Here is a 24,219-nt window from a genome sequence, read left to right on the forward strand (position 1 = left end):
GCAAAATTAAAAAACAGGTGTAAATCGCGGATATATTTGTGGATCTGAAAAAAAACAAGTAAATCGCGGATATTTTTTGCGGATTTGAAAAACGTGCACACCATGGATATATTTGCGGATCTGAAAAATGTGTAAATAATTTGGAGACAAATCTCTCCCCATGGGCCACTCCTAGGAAGAGAACCAACAGTGTTGCACTTTTTAGAGATACAAGTCAACAATTCTTAGTCGTAGGTCTTCTGTGCGCACTTTTGAGAGAGGCATGGTACACTTCAGGAAATGCTTCTGACAAGAGAAAGTTCTAACCTGGTGTGTGTTTTCTAGTGGCCAGAGCAGCTTTAAGCCACACCTCCATGCTTGTCTCATTGACTGAATTCCAGTTTGGCTCACACCTGACTCTGATTAGCTTTTGGAGAATCTGTAGCCTCGAGGTTCTCTTACCTTTTCCTCCCTATCCTGTGAATGTTTACATGTTATTTTCAATCAAAATATGAAAACATAATTCTTTATGTGGTATTAGCAGGCATAAGCATAGTCACACATTTTAAAACCAATTGCAATACACTCCAAAGGGTTCACATACTTTTTCCTCACACTATTCTGCAGTTCTTTGTCGTAGATCACACTTCTGTAGTATTAGTTTATGTGCGGCTCAAGGGAGACAAATCTGACTGTGAATGGAGTCGATGAATGACTTTGTAAAAATCAGTGTGGGTACACTCAAAGTAGGTGAGAAAGACTTATTTCAGCACATGTAAAGGCACTGTGCTCTCTCACCTTCGGAGGTTCAGGGACAAAAGCAGGGGGAGGACTGGGCTCTCTATTTAGCTTCTCTCTGCTGCCTGACCTTCTCTGACGAGTCCGGGGTTCAGGGTGGGGCTTCTACACACACAGACATGCAAACACACACACACACACACACGATACAGGAGGGTTGACAGGGATGCGCTGTACATTAGTGCACTATATTTTAAGGGTGTTCGGTTTGTACTCCGCTCACCTCGTCAGGCATCACAGGTTCGGATGACCGACTGATGGCTGACACAGGCTGGGGCTCATCCATTGGTTCGTCCAGCTCATTGTCGGTGTAAGCCCCACCCTCATCGGCTGTGTCGTCGTAGTCACTGGTCATACGGCTGTCCATGCTGAGGTAGTCTGTGCTCATCGCTGACAAGTAGGACATTCGGTCGTCATGGAGATCAAGATCCTCCTCTGAACCATCTAACTGTGGAGAAGAAAGGAAATACCGTAAACCCCCCATATTCGCGGTTCGGCGTTCGTAAATTCTCCTTTTTTGTAGATTTGTTTTTGGAACCTATTCTCAGTTATTTGCAGAAAAAAAAAAAAAAACAGCGACTAGGTGAAAACCTAGTCGCTGTTTTTGTGCTTAAGTATTACTATGGGCCCGCGACCCTTGTGAGGATAAAGCGGTACAGAAAATGGATGGATGGAGTATTACTTTGGTGCCTTTTTGTTGTCAAGCTACTATGTTGAGGAGTTTCATCTCGACAAAAGTAGGGTTTTTATGCCTAAAAGCATTTATAAACCTTTTTGGGCTGGGCAGATTTTTGCTGTTTGTGGCAGAGCTCGGTCCCTAGCTCTCGTGAACAGCGAGGATACACTGTCATTATATAATACAAACATCATGTAACATTTTGGCAGGGAGTGATGGTACTTTCGTGTGTGTGTATATTTGCGGTACATCCGAAAGCAACGATTTGTTTGGTCTCCTCATGTTAGCCGTATTCGCTGAGCTGTCGCCTGTTCTGTGCACCGTAGAATAAAAACTGCTCTCTGAGAACACCGTAGATGCATACAGTGTACCAAATTCCTGCACAGTGGCTAGAAGATTTTCCCTCATAACATATTTTGTACTCTTAAATTGGGAGACGCTCAGAACGGCTAATCTGAGATAGCGGTTAATGTTCATACTGTACATCTGAACACTTGTTTAAAAAAAAAAATAATTAAAAAAAAAAAATGGTTACTGGCCTTATAATAGAGCAAAAATATTAAAACGTTTTTGTGAATGTTGATTTACTTGTGATGTATTGTTCATGTGCACAGATTACATTATTTTAACATTATATTAAACAAAATCAATTTTCATTGTACACCAATATCATCTTATCAAAATGATACAATTTTCATAAAGATATAAAATACATTTTGAACATAATGAAGCTCAGCCAATTGGTGTGGGCCATGACAACCGTTACAGTTTCTCATGTGCACCCTTATTCTCTAAACCTTGCTTTAGTGTCACCACACAATGCAACAAGAAAGGAAATACTGCTGCATGCGACTGTTGGTTGGGAAAAATGCTGTTGGACTCACCTTGCCCTCAGACACCCACACAGCTCTGTCTTGCTGTTCCCGAATTGAATCTTTCACGCTGCCATACCATGCATCGTTGGCCGAGTTGAGGTCGATGGTGTCTGAATGGGAATTAAAAGGAACACAATATAGTACATTTTGATCTGAGAACCTCAATGTCAGTAAGGGTAGAACTTAACAAATGAATTGAATGGTTAAATGGCTTTTACCGTTTGGAGATGACGTATCCATCTGTGTTTGTTTAATAGCGAGTCGTATTTACCCCAAAACTAGCTCGACGAGTTAATTTTTTTTAATTTTACTTCCTAGATTACATTTACTATAATCCCTCAACGGGGAACTCAAGTAAAACTCTGCTGTATATATATTGTATGTTAACACCACAAAGAAAACCAGATGCTGCACCTCTTGAGCTAGTGTTTGGGGTGTCGGTGCTTTGCTCAAGGGGCACCTCGACAGTAGTCAAAGAGCAGACTAACACCTCCCCCATCTAACTTTGCGTCGTCTTATTTTGCTATTTCTGATGAGCAAATATGGAACGTGGTGAGGTTAATCCAACCAATGCAAACTAGTCATAATATATTTTCTTAGAGTGTACAAGTGTTCCTTATGTTGGTGAGTGGACTTGCTCCTTCTTGGCAGTGCGTCTTGTGTTTTAGCATGAAAGCACAAGTATATAGCCAAGTTGAGGATTTACAGTGCCACAGCTCTCAATTGAAAATACTATAACATCGGAACAACCTCTCAGTGATGAAACATACCAGTGAAAAGGTGCGAGCAGGTCTTTCTCAGCTTAACGGCCTGCTCATAGAGTTTGCGTGCACTGCGGGTGGATCCAGGCAGAAGGCGGTTCCTCATGGTCTTGACTCCCTGCTTGCTGTCTGGATTCAGGAAGATGACGATGGGATACCACTGGGTGTAATTCAAGGTGTCAACAGCTTTGGGAGTAACATCCAGGAGCGCGTGAGTGTCCTTAGTGAAAAAAGGTCCAGTGTCACACGGTGGATCAATATTATGAAGTTGCAATTTCTGGAATACCACACCTGTTCGATAATTTGTCGAATTGTGTTCAGTCTCACAACTCCGGCTGATTTCTCACTGCCTGCATCCTTTGGCTCGGTTTCTTTAACATGAAAGATTACAGTATTCAAAGAGCAGAATGGGGTGCCCTGATGTTGTTAGTAGTAGAATACTATTCCTTAAAACTGAGATACACAATATCTACCGTCATCCTAATATACGAAACATAAACACTTACTAGCAACGATGAACTCGTCAGGCATGTCATTGGCCAGTTTTTCATTCACAGCATCAGAAATGGGCCCAAATATGACCACGGGTCTCTTGAAGCCAGCTGAAAACAAACAGTCCTCGGTCAAAGGCATTCAATAAATCCACCAGCAAGCAACAACATTCGTCTAGTTTAGACTGAGGCCAGTGTAAGGGAACCTTCACGCAGGACAACTTTCTCATAGGCTGGGAATCTTGTGGCAACTGGTGCTGCACTCAGATCCTCTCGACTCTTGCGAAGATCTTTTTTCTTAGCTGCTCGTTGCCCTCGAAGCCTCCAGAAGTCCCCTCTGTCATTACCTGATGCAGCTCGTGCAGCATTCTGGACGTTAGCCATTTGCTCTGCTCTGTGAGGCAAAACAGAAGTGCTTTAGGCGCTTTCATTTTTAACAACCAATGTTTCATCTTTCCAGCTCACATGAAAACAAATTGCACTGCAACCTCATTTGCAGGCAGCTGCTCCAAAGAGAATGCAAGAGCACAATTTTTGCCAGTGTCCACAAGACTATACAGACCTGCTTTTATTGGGAATGATGCCCTTCTCCAGCAACTGGTTTTCTTTGTTTGTACGGACTGCCAGCCAGTTGCCCAGCTTGCCATCATACAGTGTGTCAGTAACTTTGAAAATTTCTCCTCTGGTGAAAGGAAGGCTCTGAGGAGCCTCTCTCTCATACTCAAAGTGGCTCCTGATGAAGAATGAGTCACCTCTGCCAGATGCTAAAATGTCTTTGTAAACTGAAAGAAAGAAACAAAAAAAAAAAAAAAAAAAAAAAAAAAAAAAAAAAAAAAAAAAAATCGAGAGAATGTTGTAATTTTGGGACTCATTCATCAATGACAAAGGTATAAAATTCATCAACCTAAATTTCCATTCAATAAATCATAGTTCAAAACGTGATTCTTGGCCAACCGTTCCTCAATAATTATCTGGTATTTTCTTTCATTGCGATGCACATTGCTGTACTTAAAGTTAATGTGCAAAATGTAAACTATTCATGTGCATTACAATTTTAAAGAAACTTAATCATTAGTGCAGCTTCATGTCCTCTCTCCTTAGAGTTAAGAACTTAAGAGCTCCTGTGGCAGCAAATTAAGATATACAGTATTTGACACACTCATACGATACCTTCTGGTTTGCTCTGTGCAAGAATGGTCATATCTTCTCCTTTGGGAATCTCCAGGAGATAAAGGACTGCATCCTCACGCACCATACCCCTAAAGTCCACGTTGTTCACCTGAGACATAAATAGCAAGCTTATGAACTGCTATTAACACACTGATTTATGATGCAATTCACATATTATGATCTTAAAAATGAAGCAAAAAGGCTAAAAAAGGTATTGTAAATTTGACACACCACAGAGAAGAGTATTGGACAATGAATGAATTATAAAATAAATAAATAAATTGCAAGCATGTGAACTCAGGCTTCCAAATGGTCAAGATTTGAAACATTCTTTCAGTTTTTAGACGCTGTGGGGATGTCGCTGAATGCTCTGAAAACCCCGCCTAACCATAACTTCCAGCTGTCAATCAAACACGTGCCTTCTGTCACGGCACACTAATCGCATTGCACACGCTCTCACGGGCAGTTGAGAAGCAGCCTCTGAGTCCCAGTGTAATGCCAGCAGCGCAATCCCCACTGGTCCCCCTGGAATATTTTCTTCCCCTCCTCCTCGCCCCACGACATGCAACTGGCAATTGTGTGGCTGAGGACCCGAATGAAGTTGCGCCGGACCTCTGGTGGCTACTCTAGCCACTGTCGGGCTGGCAGGGGGCCACGGGGCGGAGGATCACATCCGGTTTGTCGCTGCCACGTTACGCAACGTATGTGGGGCCAGACGTAGAAACAGTGTAGTTCAAATAACACAAAACACATTATACTTCAGGGAAGTACTTTTTTATACTTTTTTTTTCCTAGTTGTGGGCATAATTTGATGGCTAAACGCATGCTATACTGGTAGAACTGGGTCAATTATTATATATATTTATTATTATACAATTTACAATTCCGCTGTATGGCCCGGTGACATCAGCGCGACCCCATTTTAGCCTCGCGCAAAAACTCTGGACAACTGAGATGGTGAAAAACAGTTTTAGGCTATATCTCAACACTTGAATACTATATTGTTCTCAGTCTTTGCACTTTTTCAAAACTTATATTCATACTTATTCCATGTATTTAGAAATAAAACTTGTCAATCTTTAATTGTAATCTCGCCTTTCACCATTTCAACAATGCATTATAATATTGGTTCTTACATAATGACCACTTATTTCTGATTTTTTTTTTAATTACCAAAGTCAAGAGTATTACCCTACTGTGTCTCCTATTGATGTTTTGAATCTCACCTTCACCAGCTGATCCCCAGTGCGAAGACCTTCTTGTTCAGCTGCACTATCTTCCTGAACCCCCGCAATAAAGATGCCAACATCATTCCCTCCTGCAAGCCTCATACCAACGCTGTCACCTTTCTGAAAACGGACCATCAATGTATTTGGCCTAGAAGATGGAAACGAAAAAATCTTCAGTTTCTTATCAAATACCAAATCTAGATTATATGTGACCATTAAAATAGTAGTCACTTAAATACCAAGAATATCTGATATACTACTGACCCATATACTTCTTGGTCCTCTATGGTTGGCTTTAGTGGCACTTTAGGAGGAGCGTGAACCTTGGGGCCAACTGTGATCGCTTTTAGTGCAAAAGTACAACAAATAGCACGTGAATACTTCACATGAATAATGTGCATAACTTAATATTTAGAATATTGGGCAGCAGAAAAGTTTACTTGGTGGAGTTTGTGGCCGTGGCTCCTCCCTCTCAGCAGGCAATGGGGGCGTGGCTTCCACAGCTCGGTCAAGCCCTTTGAATGGGGTTGGCATGGCACCCATTTTAGCCAGCCTATTAGGAGGGTCCTCTCTAGTAACAAAGGAAATTCTAATTAGTGGCCATCCTGGTCTACAGGATGAAGATTTTGGCCAGCCCACATTTCGGTCGAAAATGACATTGCAGCCCAAAGGCCTCTTTATACTCCCGCGGCCGACAACGCCTGCATTGCATCACGTGACCGACAAATTGGCCCGCGCTTCCCCTCTGCGTAGCTTGACGTGCACACGGCAAAAATTGTTGCTGCGCGTAGAACGCTGCGAAGATAATCTGTCATGATTGGTCCGTTTTATTCACTTGCTGTGATGACGTACTTAGTGTGCCCCTTGATTCTACATACCATCTACGCCGCCGCCTTCTCGATCGATTTTGCAGCATAATTTAACATATCATCTGGTCATCTAGGTCCATTTGTTCTAGCAGACTTTGTTCCACGGTCGCCATTGTTGATGCTTGCTGTTGTTCCTTGTTACGGAAAGGAAAGTAAAAACGGCTGCCCGAAATGGCCAAAAAAATGCAGTGGAAACTCCACCCTGTGGTGTCCTAGCCAATACCAGCCGTAGCGACACCCCCGACTTGGAGGAGAACTGCAGCATACTTTCAAAACAGCGTGCGTGGGTTGCGCTAGAGTATAAAGGCAAACTGCGTGCGGGATAGCCGTAGTGACATCAGCGCGGTCACCGTCCGCGATTACAAAGAAATCTTAAAACCTCAGCAACGGAAGACGAGGACATTTCCTCATTAAACCACTACGTGTTCTGTGGTGGAATTGTCACCTATATTGAAAGTCTGGATTTTTTGGGGGGTCAATAATGGGAGAAATTAGATTAGATACTTTTGAGTAGGCTTGTTTTATTAAAATCGATCGCTATAATGCATCATTGCAGAAGGAAGGCAGCGCATGACTAAATGGGTTCACATTCATTTCCGCCTATACACACGGGTTTTGTCAGCTCAATGTTGTATTGATTGCAGGGCTCACCTTTGAAAAAGAGTTTGAGAAGATTGTGTGACACAGGCATTAGCTTTTAAAGACTTTTTGTATGGTGGTGGCATCGTGTGACTGCAGCGGACTTTCATTGGCACACCTGGTTGGCGCTGCGTTTATACCATTTTAATCAATGACAGTGTAATAAAGTGGCATTTTCTTCGCATATTAAATTAGCGATTGAACATAATTTTGGGGTGCTGTTGTGTTGATGTGAGTGTGCAACGGTATATGATCATAATATAAGATACAATACAAACTGGAACAAAACTAACTGTGCTTAGGAACTCAAGCAAGAGGTTTTTTTTTGTAATTATTAATTATTTATTTTTAAATTTCCAAAACAGTTGTAATTTAGGAGGTGGGGGAATTCCACCCAACAGCGAGGAGATACAAAAATTTTTTAAATACTGCCACATTTTAGTATTTCTTTGTCCAGATGCAGCGAATTTGATCTCCAGTTCTGTTGCTGACGTCCCATCAAGACATGGAGGTATATTGATTTTGGTGATGAAAAAGGGGAGTTTCCAGAACAATAAGATATTTACCGATTGCTCTAAAAGTGATCAATATTACTGGAAATAACTGCCAGTTTCATTTTCTTGAGAAAAAAGTACATAAAGATAACTTGTTAAGAGAAATATAGGCCATCTTGACATAATAGGTCCCTTAATGTAATCCTACATTATCTTAATTTTGTGCTGTATCAGCGCGCTGGTACAAAACACGAGCCACATTTCTTTTGACACTGATCATCTAAGGATTCATACCAATCCCTTAAATTCTTTATTTAGAATGAGTTTCGTAAAAGAGAAAGGTTATAATATTTCCCAAAGGCAGACTTTTTTGGTAGCGCTCTTATGGAGTATGTCTTAGCTGTAGTTGCCAAGTCTTGATTCTTTAAAGGAAACCAAATCCTTTGACAGTGACATACCTTGGCTTCTCTCGCAGCCTTTCATTGGAGGAGTGGGAAGAAAGGTCTGAATGATGGCCCCGTCTTTCATCTTGTGGAGAGTAGGAGCGATATGACTCTATCTCGGATATATCTGCAACACACACATACATACACAACTTGAAAACCCCGAGTGCGAACCGGATTTTGAGACCCTTATTTCTGCTAAAATAGTTATTCTGTTGTCATCATGCTTTGATGACAAGAAACTGAAAAAAAAATCCCTTTGTATTTATTTGATTACATAACTTGGCCCAGAAGACAAAAATAAAACATACTGGTTCAAAACTGAATGCGTGAATTGTGCATGCAATATAAAAGTGCTTAATCGCCAGAAAAAATTCATCACAAAATATATATATATTTATATGTATAAATCTGACTTCATTCCAGAGCAGATCAACAGAGGTGGACAGCAATACTTTTAGTAGATGAACTTAAAGTGCTTTATGTTTTTATCATATAAAAATCTGTACACCCCCCCCCCAATAAACCCCAATTGATTTTCAAAGCAAGGAGCCACATGGCCGGCCGGTATGGTGTGAAACCTCACATGATGAAATTCTGTCATTTCCCATAGCAGGATTATGGTGGTGGATTAGTTCACCCTGCCAAAGGCGGGTGACAACCTTCACATCCACACAAACACACACTCCCAAAAACAGACAAAGTGGGTCACAGGGCCTCTGGCTATTCCACCCTCCCTGCAGATGTTTGGTGAGCAAAAACACCCATTCACACCACTTATCTAGATTGGACTGGACCAATCACAGCACAAGTTTAGGTCACGTGACATTTAAACTAGGTATAAGAGAGAATTCTCTGAAGGTGGAGATAAAATGAGACTTGCTTAGCTCCCTGGGTTAGCTCTTTGTGTCATAGCGTTCTGTTTTGTGAAAACTGTGAAGGTAAAGAATACTATAAACTGATGTGAAAGAAACTTTTATTTAATATTGGAAAACAGGATTATGGACAAATACAAAACAACAACAGATCCAACATTTCTACATTTAATTCTCATGTTGTCGATACATTGGGGGTTTATACATGAGGACGGCTGCCATGTTCATTTTACACCGGATAGGACCTGCTGCTTTTCAGTTTCAAGTATCTCTCACCATCAAGTTCTGAGTCGCTGTCAACCATCGGGGGGACTCTGATCAGCACTTGCTGCCTGTCTCTCTGGACCACCAGCTGCAGCTTCCCACGAGATTTCTCGATCAGCTTCCCTGCGTCGCTGAGCGACAGGTTTTCAGTTGCTGTTCCATTGATCTGACATTGGAGATGAGATGCACACATGGGTATTACATCATTGAGGAGCAATGTAAACAGTAGATAAAAGTTCCTTTTTAAGGATGAAACAGTTTACAAAAAGTGAGAAGATTTTTAGCATTTCAAATTTTAATGATTGCTAGAGTGGTGGAGTGCCACCTCCCAGAGAATGCCGCCCTGGGCGGCTGCCCATATCGCCCATATCAGAAAGCGCGCCTGAACATCTGAAAGGCAGGTGCAAACCGCACCGCTATGCGTAATCATGAAAGGCGGCGCACATTTCGTTGTGTCTGGGAAATTTCAGTGAACTGTAACAGTTGTCTGATACTGGCCTCTCCCACAGAATTTTTTCAGGTGTCTTGTCCCAGGTCTTAAATGCAATGTTACGCAGGATGGGCACTCGGGACAAGTTAAACCAAACAAAACGTTGCCTGCTTCAACAAAATAATCAGAGCAATGGATTTATTTTCTGTAACTCAGAAATGTTCTTGTTTGCATTCCATTAAAGCTTCCACTTCCATCACTTCAAATTTCCTTTTGCGCTTGTGTGTGTTCTGAGATATTCTAGCTGAAAACTATCAGTGCTGCCTAAAGCAGAAAACCCTCTTTTAAAAACTTTGGTCTCCACCACATTCACAGCTGTTGCCACCGGCGTACACAATCTGTTACAGTGAGTGACCAAGCAATTTAGCACCAGCAATTTGGGCTCTTAATAAATCAGGCGCACGGTGTTGCCAAATAAGCAACTTTGTCACTACATTTAGCAAGTATTTAAAAAGGGACTAGAGATATACTGTATCTATTAGAAGTTTTTCTCTTGTTAGCTCAGAGTGGGAGGTGTTCACGCAGACTGTCACACTGAACCACACTTAAAACACATTCAGTGCCATTGACGGCTTTAGAAGTCAAATATCCATGTTAACTGGGAAGGCTGGCAGTGAATGAGTTCAGCAAATCTACCGCTCCTGATTTGACTGCCGCCCAAATGCAGCTTGAAGAAAGAAAACCTAAGCATTTTGACATTGGAGAAAGGCTTAGGCACCTTGAGAATGATGTCTCCTTCTTGTAGGTTTCCATCTCTGCTGGCAAGTCCTGTGCTGGTCATCTCTTTGATAAAGAGCTGACTGCCCAGACGAAGGCCATACTCTGGAACACAAAATAAGTATCTCTGAGTTTGTTGCTGATACAGTAATACTGCATATTGGGAAAAATAAATCATATTTCCTCAAATTGACCGGAGGCCTTTATCTTCTCAATTGAATATGGAGAGAGGCATCTATTAGGCGGGAGGCCTTTATTTGTACAAGAGCAATTTAAGCACAATACAGTATTAAGTAATATTGTACTAAGCTTGCGCTCATTCCCCCCCCACACAAACAATGTTTGGTTAAAATAATATACAGTAAAATACACTGCATGTCAGGTCCAACTGGAATTTAATACTAAATAAAATGGTCTATTATGGAGAAATACAGATACGGCAAGCTCTGAGGTGGACTGGGTGGAATAAATAAGGCACGTAGCTCCCCAGAACATAAACAAGGACGCATATTACAGTCTACTGGAAAGCTAGTCGATGGAAAAGTCTCTTACAACATAAGGTAAGATTCCACACTTGAATTCATCAGACAATCTTTACCTTGTTTGGTGCTGCTGTTTTGGTTAATGTGTGTGAAATATAGCTTCTATGAACTGAGGCAATTACTGGGTTTTTTTCAGTTGTGTCTTCTGCAAGGGGGAGTTGTTTATTCATCTGAAGTGGATGGCGCACTCGATAATTAAGTGGGACACAGTGTCTTAAAGAGAAAAATATGGTAACTGACTACAAGGACAGGTAGTAATTTCTCGCTAAATTGCATTTCAGACTTCGCAGCAGATTTTAAATGTGCAATTGATTTTTTTTTCAGATTCCTTGCTACATAGTATTGTGGCCTCCGTGAAGACTACTGCAGACTGTCATACTGTTATGCAGTATGTATTTAACTAACTACTACTAACATAGAGTGTACTCGCTGTAAATTAATTACAAATCTATTCTTGATGCTTTTGTGTCTAGAATGTGTTTAAAGAGTGCAGAAGGGTAATTTTGGGTTTAAAATAGAGAAAATAAATGCATTTATTAGGTGTGCTGTCCATTGTTTTCAGATGCTCACTTTTCGCTAAGTTTTTGGGAAAGTAATCCCCACAATAAATGGGGGTTTATTGTACTTTGTACATGTACAGCAAATTTGTTCTGCATTTAACTCATCCCTGAGAAGCAGTGGGCAGCAACAGTGTCGCACGTAGGAAAGGAATCCAGTTGTTGTGTCAGTAACTCAAAGGAACTGATTGGAAATTGACTTTAAACCAGAGCAATGTGAGTAAAACCCACGCATGCATTGGGAGAACATGTAAATTCCATTCAGACAGAACCCAAAGTCAGGTGTTGAGAGTTGTCCAAGCTAAAATCAAAACATAGACTTTATTGACATGAGGCAGGGCTAACAACTGTACCACTATGGGGCAAAAGCTGAAAAATACTGGTAACACAAACAAAATGGCACCTTGACTTACGAGTGCGCCAACTAACGAGCTACAAACTGTCACTTTTTTACCAAAAGTTGAGGTATGAGCAAGCATCAGAGACTATACATACTGTGTGTGTATCTCTAGCTCTCTCTCCATCCATTTTATGTACTGTTTTATCCTCACAAGGGTCTCGGGCATATATATATGTATACATATATACATACATTATATATATATATATATATATATATATACATACATACACACACACACACACACACACACACACACACACACACACACACACACACACATATATATATATATATAAAAACAAGTTATCTTTGTGTCAAACCTTCGCTAGGCCGGTTCTTGAGCAGCAGAACATTCAGAGGTTTCTCCAGTGGCTCCAATTCTCGAGCAGGACGTGGCATAGGGATGGGCATAGCGGCAGGTGACGGTGAGCGCTCCAGCCGGTCCCTGCTCCCACCTCTCTTTAGAGGCTCATCGTATTTCCTCGAGTCGCTAGGAATTCGTTCTCGTCCTCTCTCAAAACTGTGGTTACGCCCATGATCGCGTCCCGGGCTATGACTGTCCCTTCTGTAGCGTTGGTCGGGGCTGTTGTTGCGATCTAGCGCACGGTCGCTACGATAGCGTCGGTCTGGGCTGTAGTCACGGTCGAGGGCTCGCTCACTGCGGTAGCGCCGATCAGAACTATGGTCTCTGTCTAACGTGCGCTCGCTACGGTATCTTCTGTCTGGGCTATAGTCATGGTTAAGTCTGTGATCGCTCCTGTGATGCCGATCAGGGCTACGTTCTCTGTCCAAGGTGCGACCTCTGCTACCATCTCTCCTGTACTGCTGGTCGGGGCTCAGGTCTCTCTCCGCACTTCTGCCCCGTTCTCGTCGATCATAGTTCCTGTCATAATCACGCTCACGGGTTTGGTAGCCAGAATCTGTGTAGCCACCGTGCTCCCTCTCTAGGCTATGGTCCTGCCTGTTGCTGTACATGCTGCGACGGTCCTGATCATAGTTGTAGTCATCAGCGTAGTCGTTGTTGAAAACCCGGTCATCGGGTGAGCCAGGACGATTCAGGACATTTACAGGAACCTTTCTCGGTCTCTTGACTGTCTGTTAGTTCACAAAAAAGGTTTCAAACTAAATATATGTGAGTCGGAAATGTTTAGCTTTCTTCACAAACAATCAAACAAAGCTGTTTGAAAATGTCACCATCACAAGTTAAATATATCAGGAAGGGGAATTTGCATCTACAATGGGAAATAAACGGTTTTCAATTGACCCTTTTTAACCTTAACCGTTGGTATTACTGTTTCAAGTTTTAATTGTATTGTATGTAAAAAAAAAAAAAAAATGCTTAACTTACAATTTTTGCAACTTTGCCACACTTTCTGAGGGTTTGGACAGCAAAGGAATGAATGACCCCGTCCATGGGAATGGCGTTCACCTGCACCACTCTGTCATTCTCACTAAACATAACAGAGTTATAAAATGTATGAGTGAAACTCTTCGTAAGGAAATACATTAGTTTGTGTACCACAGTAGTGTGAAATGGGAGTCAATATTAACAGCAAACAATACAAGAACAATACTCAGAGAAGTCAAGTTGAGTTTAATCGGCTGCTGTTCAAACATATTACTCATCAATTGGCTCACAATGGAGGACTCGGCAGATCTAAACTAGTTGTTCCTCGAGTGAACCATGAGATTTTTTTGTCACTGAGTGAGGATGTGCAACATCGTTATGGATTGTTTTTGTGACAATCGATAATGCCCTTGCCTCATGACACAGACCCCAGTCGGACTCCAGAAAGTAGGTTGCAATAAAAATAAGTACTACTCATCTGCATAATCTGTGCAAACGTATTTGTAAAACAATTAAGTGGGGCAGCTTTTAATGAGTGAATAAATGATCTTTTGGATGACTGATGAATCTAAAACTAGACATTATTTCCCCTTGCAAGAAAGTGTGTGTGCCTCATGGTTGACAACCTTTCAAAGTCTGGAATTACACTGCAGGCCTAAACCCAAAAATCCAATTTATAATTTAGATTCACAGCGGGGTTTTAATGAATTTGTGTTGTTTGGGCAGACGTGCCCATGTATACGTCACTGTTCGGCATATTTCGATGACGTCAGACTCACATTGACGGGGTATACAGTATGGGATCTGTCTGTTTACGCTGTAGGCGCATTGACAGCTATCCGACACATATCAGTTATCTATCCACATTTGATCTGATTCAGATCTGAATATTGCATGCATTTTTTTTGTTGTCTTTGCACTGTCATGACTCATTTTTTAACTGTGCCACTTGAACCATGTACTGCAAATGCATGCTAGAAATAGCTAAAAGACAAATAGAACGATTAGTACATTTGGATAAGGATAACTAACAGTAGGGTTGGGCATCGAGAACAGATTGGAACCGGGACTAACGTTCCCGCTCTCCCAGAACCGTTCAAATTAAAACATTTCGGTTCCCAGTTTCGATGCTTAGTCCTCCAGCCGCGAAGAAGAAGAGGCGAAAAACAATGAAGAAGCGGCGTAAACCAACGAAGAAGAACGCGCACGATGACATGCTTGTGCCCAATGGCAGTGGCGAACAAAAGTGTGTCTTGTAAAAATGAATGACCAGTCGCCTCAGTGCAACACTTGGAATAAGATTATATTGTACAAAGGAGGCTTTCACGATGTGTAGTGTCTGACACGCTCCGAGCCTCAGCCTACACCGCGCAGAGCTTCAATGAAGTCACCTCTCAGTAAACTGGGTGAGTGAAACAATAAAATACGTCTATGCAAACATTGAGACAACTAACAAGGTAAACAGTTGCTTGCACTTTTGCACTGATGCTTTTTAGAGTTTATTTTAGTCTTCAAACCAACGTAAGCGCTGATGGGGTTACTTCCACACACATTGCCTTTTAGTTCATAGGTTTGATACTGGTTAAAAAGAACCTCGAGTCAAATGCTCATTTTAGTCTATGCTGCGGGCTGCTAAGAAAATGGATGTTCATAATTTGGACACACTTTATTTAAACCATGCAAACTTTTTTGACCCGGCCCCCCTAAAATAATAATAATGATTTGGAACTGGAATCACTCAAATTCAAACGGTGCCCAACACTAACTGACTGTGTAACAAGTTCTTTAAGAATGAAACAGCAATACACACAACAACAAGCCATCAGCTGGTCCTCCCTGCAGGACGTCAGACACCACAATTGATGTCTCGCCACTCTCCTCATTCGGGTTGTCTCGCCCTCCAGATACGGCGATGCCAAAGCCCATCTTTGGATCCTGAGAAACAATAAAATTATACATGAAAATCATGCAGAGGTTAAAGCTATTCTGTTTCCCTGTGTGTGTGTATGTATGCGTGTGTGTGCATGTGTCAGGGTGTGAGCGAAAAAGCAATTCAGTAATCCTTGTGGTGTGTTGCAGCTCCCACTGTATTATCATGGCTGTATGTCATTGTGATAGCATTTAAAACGGATTTTTGGTCCTGTAATTACATTTGTGAGCTCTGCAGTCACATGTGCAGTTCAGAGCAGTTGTGCTCATCGAACTTGTGTTCCGTGTATCTGTGATTAAAAGCTCTGCTAATTCATCATTTTGCGAAGTGTGTATGAACAAGTAAAACATATACAAAAGGTGTGATCAAACCAATCAGTAAAGACCTTTTGCCGTGTTCCGGCTTTCAAGTCTACCTGCCACTGTTCCAGTTTGCGCTGATGAGATTAGTTCAGAGATTTGACAAACCCTTTCGCTTTATCCCTTCCATCTGTACATAAAAAACACACTATTCATTCAATTCCCTCTGTTTTGAGCAGATGGCCAATGCTGACAGTGGGAGGGTCGAAGCGAACAGATATACACAAAATGAAGAAGACTCCTTTTTATTGACATTGTAAATTTAAATATTAGAAAGATTGTTCATTGTGTTGCAAGATAGATTTAGAATCGTGAAATACATTTTAAAGGATGGCATGTGTAATCTGTGTGTGTGTGTGGTATAATCTATACCTAATAGAGCACAATGTATTGGTGCCTAAAGGCACATATAGTTAGATATACTGTATGCATTTTTAAGTGTGCTCAATACAAAATATTGAAGCTCAAGTACCTGTAGTTTTCATTTTATTTGAACTTCAATAGGAAAAAATTGCAACATTAATATTTGAATGTCATCTGTTTAACGTAAAGATCCTTTTAATACACAGCATCTGTTGAAATTGAAATCGACATTTCTATGTTGTATCTACCTATTCACTAAGATGCCTGATAAATTATAGTGGACACCCACAATTCTTGGGGGATGGGGACAGGGCTGGACAGTTACCCCACAAATTCTTGAATAAGCAGGGATAAACAGCGAATATGATTTGTTTCAGTTGGTTCTGCAAAACGAAAAAAATAAAAAAATTATATATATACATATTTTCAAAACTAGGTGAATCCGCGGGTGCTGAACGGCGAGTATTTTGGAGTCTAATATACACTTATCAAGGGATTTTCTTCCTATGCTTCAAAATCTGAAGTTAAAACTATAACCTGAGATTTCTTACACCCCCTACTGCTGGAATTTAGCATTTACAACAAAGCGATCCGTCGCTGCGATATGACATAGGTTGTGCCGAGTCCGACTCCACCCGTCCTACCCTCTCCACTATATATAAGGCGTTTTTTTTTTCTATTCCCCTAGCATTATTGTATCTCTCATAAATTGTGTTAAATAATGTTGAAAAAAAAGGTCTCCTCTTCTTCCCACTCCTTGTGGGTGAATGTACAGCGTGGTATAACAGAAGTGTTGAAAACCGCATTGCTCAGCCGCCCATTGCTCAGCATAATGCCTCATATCCGTGCCGTCGTTTGCGGTGCGCCACCAACTGGGCCAGGATGGGAAATGAATCGGGGATTCACTAAATATAAAAAAAAAAAATATATTGAAAAATACACCAAGATGTTAGAAAAGCTGACAGGCTAAATCAGCATTGTGCCATCTCCTCTAGTAGTGGCTTGGATGAAAATTTTAAACAAAAAAAAAAGTTGTGCATTGGCATTTTAGGCAAAAGATTTATGGTCACAGCTGACTTGTTTGGAGTAGTTCTGAAATTGGAGTAGATTAGTGATTTTGGTTTATGTGATTACAACAAAGTTTTCAATGTTGCAAATAAGATTGTGATTGTACAAAAAAAATAAAAGGAGCCCATCAACATCCCAGAGATAAGAGTTAGCTGCATGGGTAAGAGTTCGTTTTGCAGCTCATGGAGTGTACCACCATCACACAATAGTAGCTAGAGTATAATCTCCTTTTTTACCATTTAATTTTGCGATTATTTAATAGGATTAACACGTCTACACCCATTGTTGACTTGGAAGCTCCCCCAAAGAGACTTACTTAACACATGGTAGAAGGAAATAAAATGTAGCCGCAGAGGCTAGAGTGTGACAGATGGCTATGAATTGGTTGAGAGCTGGAGGTCAAATGCCTGCAGTAGAGGACTTTTTTTTTCAAGCCACTAAATCTGCTTTTCTGACTACAATGAACTGTAGCACAACACAATGGGCTCATCATGATGATTAACTAAGCTAAACTGGTTCGCTCTGACAATTAACAAATGACAATCTGACCTTGTGGCAAGTTAAATGCTATTTGGCGCTGGTGCAGTGCAATAGTACGATATATATCATAATGCGATATAAAAACATCTACAGTACAATATAACTATCTTCCATATATATCCTTATTTTGATATGTGGGGTACTGGGGTAGCTTTATTGCTACACTAACTCAACTCAGTTTTATTCATAGAGTACTTGAAAAAAACAACCACAGCCGAAACAAAATGTTGTACATAATGTTGGAATTAGGGCTGCAGTTATCAAATATTTTGGGAATCAGGTAATTTACCTATTATCCTATTGATTAATCGAGTAAACGGATGAAAAATTAACTTTGAATTATTAAACAATAACATTTGCATGTGAGGTGCAGGTTTTTAAAATTTTTTTCCCCACTTTAGCGTCACCATCTTCATGTTCTACTGTAATATTTGCGACTTTGAGTGTGTAAGGCTTGAAAACCTGGGCCTGGCCTGGTGAGTGACGTGGAAGTCATTGAATGAGAGTGTAGCATTTGCTGGTTGTTAACTGGCTAACCCTTTAGCCAGTCTGCATGTGGAGTGACTCGGCGTGAGTTGTGACCATTGGCAGCTTATGTAAAAATGTGGTCATTTTGTGTTTGTTTTCGTACTGTTTGTTCAATAACGCAATTGAAAGTGCTCTGATGACTGAGTCGATCCTTGACCACTTGCATGGGCATTATACTATGTTCTAACTAGCAATGGTAGGCTATATTGTATTAGCTCAAATCGATACGTACCTTGTGCTGGCAATCACAAATGAGCAGCTTTGGTAGACATTGTACTTTATCTACCTTGTTAAATGTGAAATTAAGACAAACTTTGGACATTTGGTCTTTTACAGACACTGTCCTCCTGGTTCATCACCCTCGCGCCAACTTATTTATGATCATGATGATGTTGTGCGTGCGACTGCAGTACCATGAAAAAATTCTCTCTGCGAAGCTTCGCTGCAACCTTTTATCATCGAATGGTATTTTTTTGTTTTTTTAATTTATCTTTTATTCATTTTATTGTGTTTTCTGTATACATATGTATTTTATTTACAAATGAAGACAAGATAAGAGAAAATTGCCATTCACTTTAAGTAATTTTAAGGAAAGTACTTTATTGGGATGAATGAAGTACCTTTATAAGGATATCAATTTCGGGACATAACATTTGGTCCATATCGCATGGCACTAGTTAGTGTCCTGAATGAAACAAACAAATATTTCTAATGTAAGGCATAAAAAAAATTTAATAAAAACGTTTGGGTCAGTTGAACACTTCCACAAAAACCCCAAGGGACACGTTCATGAGTCATATGTTCACTGCTGGTCTAAAAATAGTATATTTGCAGTGTCTATAATTTGTCATTTAAACAGCACAAATCCCCCCACCCCCCGTTCATCGTCACTTAACTATCCCACTACAAATCTATTTACTGTAAGCAACAACACGAGGAAAAATCATTATTACAGACATATGAAATACAAATAAATAATAAATAAATATAAATATATAATTAAAACCTGGAATGTATCAACTATTTGTCAATAAAAGTGACTGACAAAGCTGATGAAACATCTGGTGTCACTTGTTACACCTTTTTGTCTGATTAATTAGTAATGGAAATAAAAAAGAAAATAATACATTGCTTCAATTTAATATGTTAAAAAACAAAACAAATAAAACAAACACAAATGCAATTGTTTATCCTAACTGTGTCACCATTCATTATGTTTACTGGAGTGTTATAATACTGAAAAATAAAAATATATTTTATAATCTTGGCTCAGGTTTTCCTGTGGAAAGTCTCAATGTCCTTCTCATGCTTGCGTGGCAGGTTAATTGAAGACTCTAAATCCGACCTGGGTATTATTGGGCCAGTAGGCTGCATTTAGGTGCACAGTCTCTGACCCTTACAAGGTTGGTATGAAGGCAACATAAAACATAAAATAAGTCTGGTGCGTTAATTTTGAAAAAACTGCTTTCATTTTGAAAGCGTCTCTCCACATGTAGCCATAGGAAATAATGAGAAGATTGTGTACATGTATATGCACATGTGTGGGCACTATAAGCGAGCAAGAGCAATGTATCCAAAAGCGACGATTGTACTCATGATAGCAACATTCATATTTCCTGCACCGCGGATGGAAGAGTGGGATTTATCCTGACAACACTAAGAGTGTCATACAGTATGATGTCATCACACTTAAAACATGTAGAAAATCAATACACAGTGTAGAAAATTTAGGGTGAATGTTTATTAATTAGTGTTGGAATGTTAATACTGTATTGTTATGTTCACAAAAGCACCTGTTCGGAACAATTTTTGGTCAATTATTGCTTTGGTTCGTAAACTTACAGCATTCACACAAAACGCTCAGTTGTGCTTTCTCTCATACTGCGTAAGCATTGCTCGCTCCATGCGTCACGCATTTCAAGAGTCCGTATTTGTTTTTGCTGTAAATTGGCCTTTACTATGGCTCCCAAGGCATGGCCATGGCTCTTGCCGTCCACTCCTTGCTGGGAGTCTGCGCCAAACGTGCGCAAATGTGACTTGGTTCTGGGGCTGAAAGGGTTTCCCTTTATTTCCGTTCATTTTAATGGGGAAAAAAAAGTCAGTTTGTTAACATTTTGGTTCACAAACAGAGTTGCAGAATAAATTAAGTTTGTGAATAGAGGATCCACTATAAGTTTAATATAACTGCTTGTAATTTTGTCCAACATTATTATTCATAATTGCAACAACATACACAGTTCTGTGAAAAAATATTGGCCCCCTTCACAAATTATTTTATTTTTGGATAGTTTCCCCCACTTTAAAGTTTGAGATCATCAAACAAATGTACCGGTAAATATCAGACAACAGCCAGGAGTGGCCGGAATACAAAGACAACCCGAGAGAACAGCAATGACTCATCCAGGAGGCCACAAAGGAACTCAGGACAACTTCTAAAGAACTGCAGGCCTCCCTTGCCTCAGTTAAGGTCAGTGTTCATGACAACAATAAGGAAGAAACAGGGCAAAAATGGGATCCATTGGCAGGGTTCCAAGGTGAAAACCAGTGACGACCATAAAGAACAAAGCCTCATATTTCTTTTGAAAAATAAATAAATACATTAATGAATTAAAAAAAAAGATTTCCAAGACTTTTGTGAGAATATTATATCGACTGACGAGATGAAAGTTGAGCTTTTTGGAAAGTGTCTGTTCGTTACATCTGGCATAAATGTAGCACAGCATTTCAGAAAAAGAACATCATACCAAAAGTCAAACATGGTGGTAGTAGTGTCATGGTCTTGGTCTGCTTTACTCCTTCAGGACCTGGACAACTTGCTGTGATTGATCGAACCATGAATTCTGCTCTTTAACAGAAAATCCTGGAGGGACAATGTTCAGCCATCAGTTTGTGACCTCAAAGTGAAGCACATTTGGGATCTGCAGCAGGATAACGATCCAAAACACACCAACCAGCAAGTCAACTTCTTAATGGCTTAAATAAAAAATAAAAAAAATTGAGGTTTTGGAGTGGCCAAGTCAAAGTCCAGACTTGAATCCGAATGAAATGCTGTGGCATGACCTTAAAAAGGCCGTTCATGCTCGAAAAACCTAAATTTTTGCTGAATTCAAACAATTATGAAAGGAAGAGTGGGCCAAAATAGCTCCATAGAGATGTGAAAGAATCATTGCCAGTTATAGAAAACGCTTGATTTCAGTTGTTGCTGCTGAGCATGCCCATGCAGTTATTAGGTTTAGGGGGCCATTATTTTTTTCCACACAGGGCCAGGTAACTTTTTTTTTCCTTAATAAATGAAATTACCATTTAAAAACAGCATTTTAAGGTCACTTGGGTTGTATTTGTCTGATATTTACATTTGTTTGATGATCTTAACCAAGAAGGGAAACGATACGAAAATATAAGAATTTGAGAAGGGGGTAATACTATTTCACGGCACTGCAGCATCTCTATACAAGTAGCATCTTATCAAAACATAATATAATTTATAGCTTCATATAAAGAAATTAATATGGAATGCAATTGAGGTTAAGATGTTGGCATGGCCTTCAACAACTGGTATAGTTTTGCTGCATTCCACAAAAGAGGAAAGTCTGAGTTTTCTGACCTCCAACCAGGAAAAGTGGACTGGAACGCCACTCAAACTGGGAGGTAGAAGTCGCAAAGTCGCAGAAAAAATATCTACACTGACTTCACAGAGTTGCTTCAATTTGATGTCACTCGACAATGGCAACCCCCATGGAGACACAGACCGTGAATGGTAAAACATAATTTACTTGCTTATAAAAATATAATTATCTAACCTTATTTTGCTATTCGACAAAACTTCAGGTCACACAACATAATTTGTACTGACTGCGTGAGGATATGTCATTCTGCCTGCATAAAGTTATTTGGGGAAATGTATGAAATGCTTCTAAGATATTCCTTTATTTATATAAATACAGCAAATTACGATTTTATATACGCCTACGTATATCTTACAAATATATATATAACAAAATACAATTCACAATCAGCCATTTTTGTTGTTGACATTCACCTGGTACGCTTTGAGGTTGTAAGTGGTATAATCCGAGTGGGATAAATCCAGTGTTAGTCATGTGGCCACTTAGCAAAATGATTTGCCCAGCCCTGCTTTAAACTGTTCAGGGAGCATGAATGATTGTATATTTGCCCTGCGATTGACTGACGACCAGTCCAAGGAATACCCAACCTCTCACTCAAACTCAGCTGGGATAGGTTCTGGCTCACACATGACTCTAATAAGTACAAGCAGTATAGAAAATTGATGTATGGATAATCAGTAATTGTACCTCGATTAAAAAAATGTTTGTTACAGCTGCAGGCTGGGTGCACACATCTGTTTGTTGGCTAACTGCAGCATGTTAGTTTGAAATGTTATGCTCTCCGTAAATCCCAACTGGCAGCAGCAATCTGTGTCTAAATTTAAATAAAAAGAATGAGACAAAGAACTGATGGACTCACCCTCTGCAGTGTCACTGTGTACTGCTCCCAGACGGTCTCCTCCATGACCGGGTTCTAGAAAGAGGAAGACAAGATTACCATCTTTGATTTAATTTAGCTGTACTGTTTAATAATGAAATAATGTGTGATGTAATGACAAATGCACTTCATTAGTCTGTGCCATTCTTACACAACCACAAGCTCTTAAAACAATTGACAGTTATCAGCGGCGCTGCATCAGGGCTGACTTTGAAATTGTGAAATTACTGAAGACTATTTATGATAGCTCTAGGGTTGTTTTTGTTCTTTTTTCAGTCCATGGCAATGTTTGATGCAAGTGCTCAAAGGGTTTTCTAAAGAACGACGACAACAACTGATATGAAGACAAATAATGTATCTGGTAAATGTTAGTATTCAACCAAAGTACAGACCAAGAAAAACACCATTGAGCATTACTTTTTGAGAAGCTGGATATCTGTAATTGGAGCACAAGTCACTGATCTGCTGTCTCTTACGCATCATAATCTCATCGCCATCATTAAAAATTATATTTCTAGGATTCAAAAACCCACATAATTGTTTTGTGCATAGTTTGTGCAGAATTCGGCAACAGATCGACGCCTTAGGGTTTGAGTTTTTGCAAACTACTTATAAGTCACGTTTGAAAATATCAAAATCAATGATTTGATATAAAAGATGACACCATTTTACCATTATCTTTCTTAACTACCCTACCATAGTACCAACATTGCCAGAATATCACTTGTGTCCACAGCCAAAAGAGCAACAACTGGTATAAAAGTTAGCCATTTTAGTCAAAACACTCACAAGTCCCTGCAGGATACGTATGGTTTTGACTGCATGGGCCCATTTCCGGTGCAGGCTGAGGACAGTCTTCATTTCTGGCACTCTCCTTCTCTTCCTATCGGTGTCTTTCCTTGATCACCGCCAGCGGTGCTCTGGCAAACTGATGTGCGCCGCAGACTCCTCCTTGGCCACAGCTGCACAACCACCAGCTGCTCTCTCCCTGCATCTGCCCGCCTTTGACGTAAGCGTGATTCTGCTGGCCTACATTCAGCATAAATCCTAGTGTTGTTTGGGGGCGTAAACATACAGACCAACCAACGCCTGTATGGCAGGCGGTGATTAACCTTCTGAGTGTGCATCATCATTCCAACAACAAACCAACATTTCTTAGGTTTGATTTTATGCTATGAAATAGCGAAGAGCATTCACATGTCTGCATAAGCAAACAAACACACTTGATAGAATGACAACTGGAGTTGGAAGCAAGAGATTTGGTAGGGCTACAAAAAGAAGTACAAAGAAATTTGTTCACCGACATCA

At 40.3% G+C, this 24,219-nt stretch overlaps 1 protein-coding gene across 9 annotated transcripts in view; it reads right to left on the reverse strand.

Annotated features, from left to right (window-relative positions):
- tjp2a (tight junction protein 2a (zona occludens 2)) overlaps window positions 1-24,219 on the reverse strand; it is a 58,430-nt gene that overhangs the window by 4,427 nt on the left and 29,784 nt on the right. For 4 of the 9 annotated variants that reach the window (XM_061697598.1, XM_061697590.1, XM_061697595.1 and 1 more), the window contains 19 exons: window positions 22,894-22,947; window positions 15,431-15,555; window positions 13,621-13,723; window positions 12,593-13,367; window positions 10,772-10,875; window positions 9,576-9,729; window positions 8,440-8,551; window positions 6,420-6,550; window positions 6,244-6,322; window positions 5,977-6,127; window positions 4,751-4,859; window positions 4,143-4,362; window positions 3,787-3,974; window positions 3,596-3,691; window positions 3,381-3,460; window positions 3,099-3,309; window positions 2,338-2,438; window positions 1,001-1,225; window positions 778-882 (listed from right to left, as the gene is read on the reverse strand). In XM_061697598.1, coding sequence (XP_061553582.1) covers window positions 778-882; window positions 1,001-1,225; window positions 2,338-2,438; window positions 3,099-3,309; window positions 3,381-3,460; window positions 3,596-3,691; window positions 3,787-3,974; window positions 4,143-4,362; window positions 4,751-4,859; window positions 5,977-6,127; window positions 6,244-6,322; window positions 6,420-6,550; window positions 8,440-8,551; window positions 9,576-9,729; window positions 10,772-10,875; window positions 12,593-13,367; window positions 13,621-13,723; window positions 15,431-15,555; window positions 22,894-22,947 — 3,123 coding nt within the window. Of the gene's footprint in view, window positions 1-777; window positions 883-1,000; window positions 1,226-2,337; window positions 2,439-3,098; window positions 3,310-3,380; window positions 3,461-3,595; window positions 3,692-3,786; window positions 3,975-4,142; window positions 4,363-4,750; window positions 4,860-5,976; window positions 6,128-6,243; window positions 6,323-6,419; window positions 6,551-8,439; window positions 8,552-9,575; window positions 9,730-10,771; window positions 10,876-12,592; window positions 13,368-13,620; window positions 13,724-15,430; window positions 15,556-22,893; window positions 22,948-23,700; window positions 23,927-24,219 lie in introns of those variants that run through there. The other 5 variants (XM_061697592.1, XM_061697599.1, XM_061697593.1 and 2 more) reach the window with 3 other exon arrangements.

Source organism: Phycodurus eques, chromosome 15, assembly GCF_024500275.1.
Source record: "Phycodurus eques isolate BA_2022a chromosome 15, UOR_Pequ_1.1, whole genome shotgun sequence".
Taxonomy (NCBI): Eukaryota; Metazoa; Chordata; class Actinopteri; order Syngnathiformes; family Syngnathidae; genus Phycodurus; species Phycodurus eques.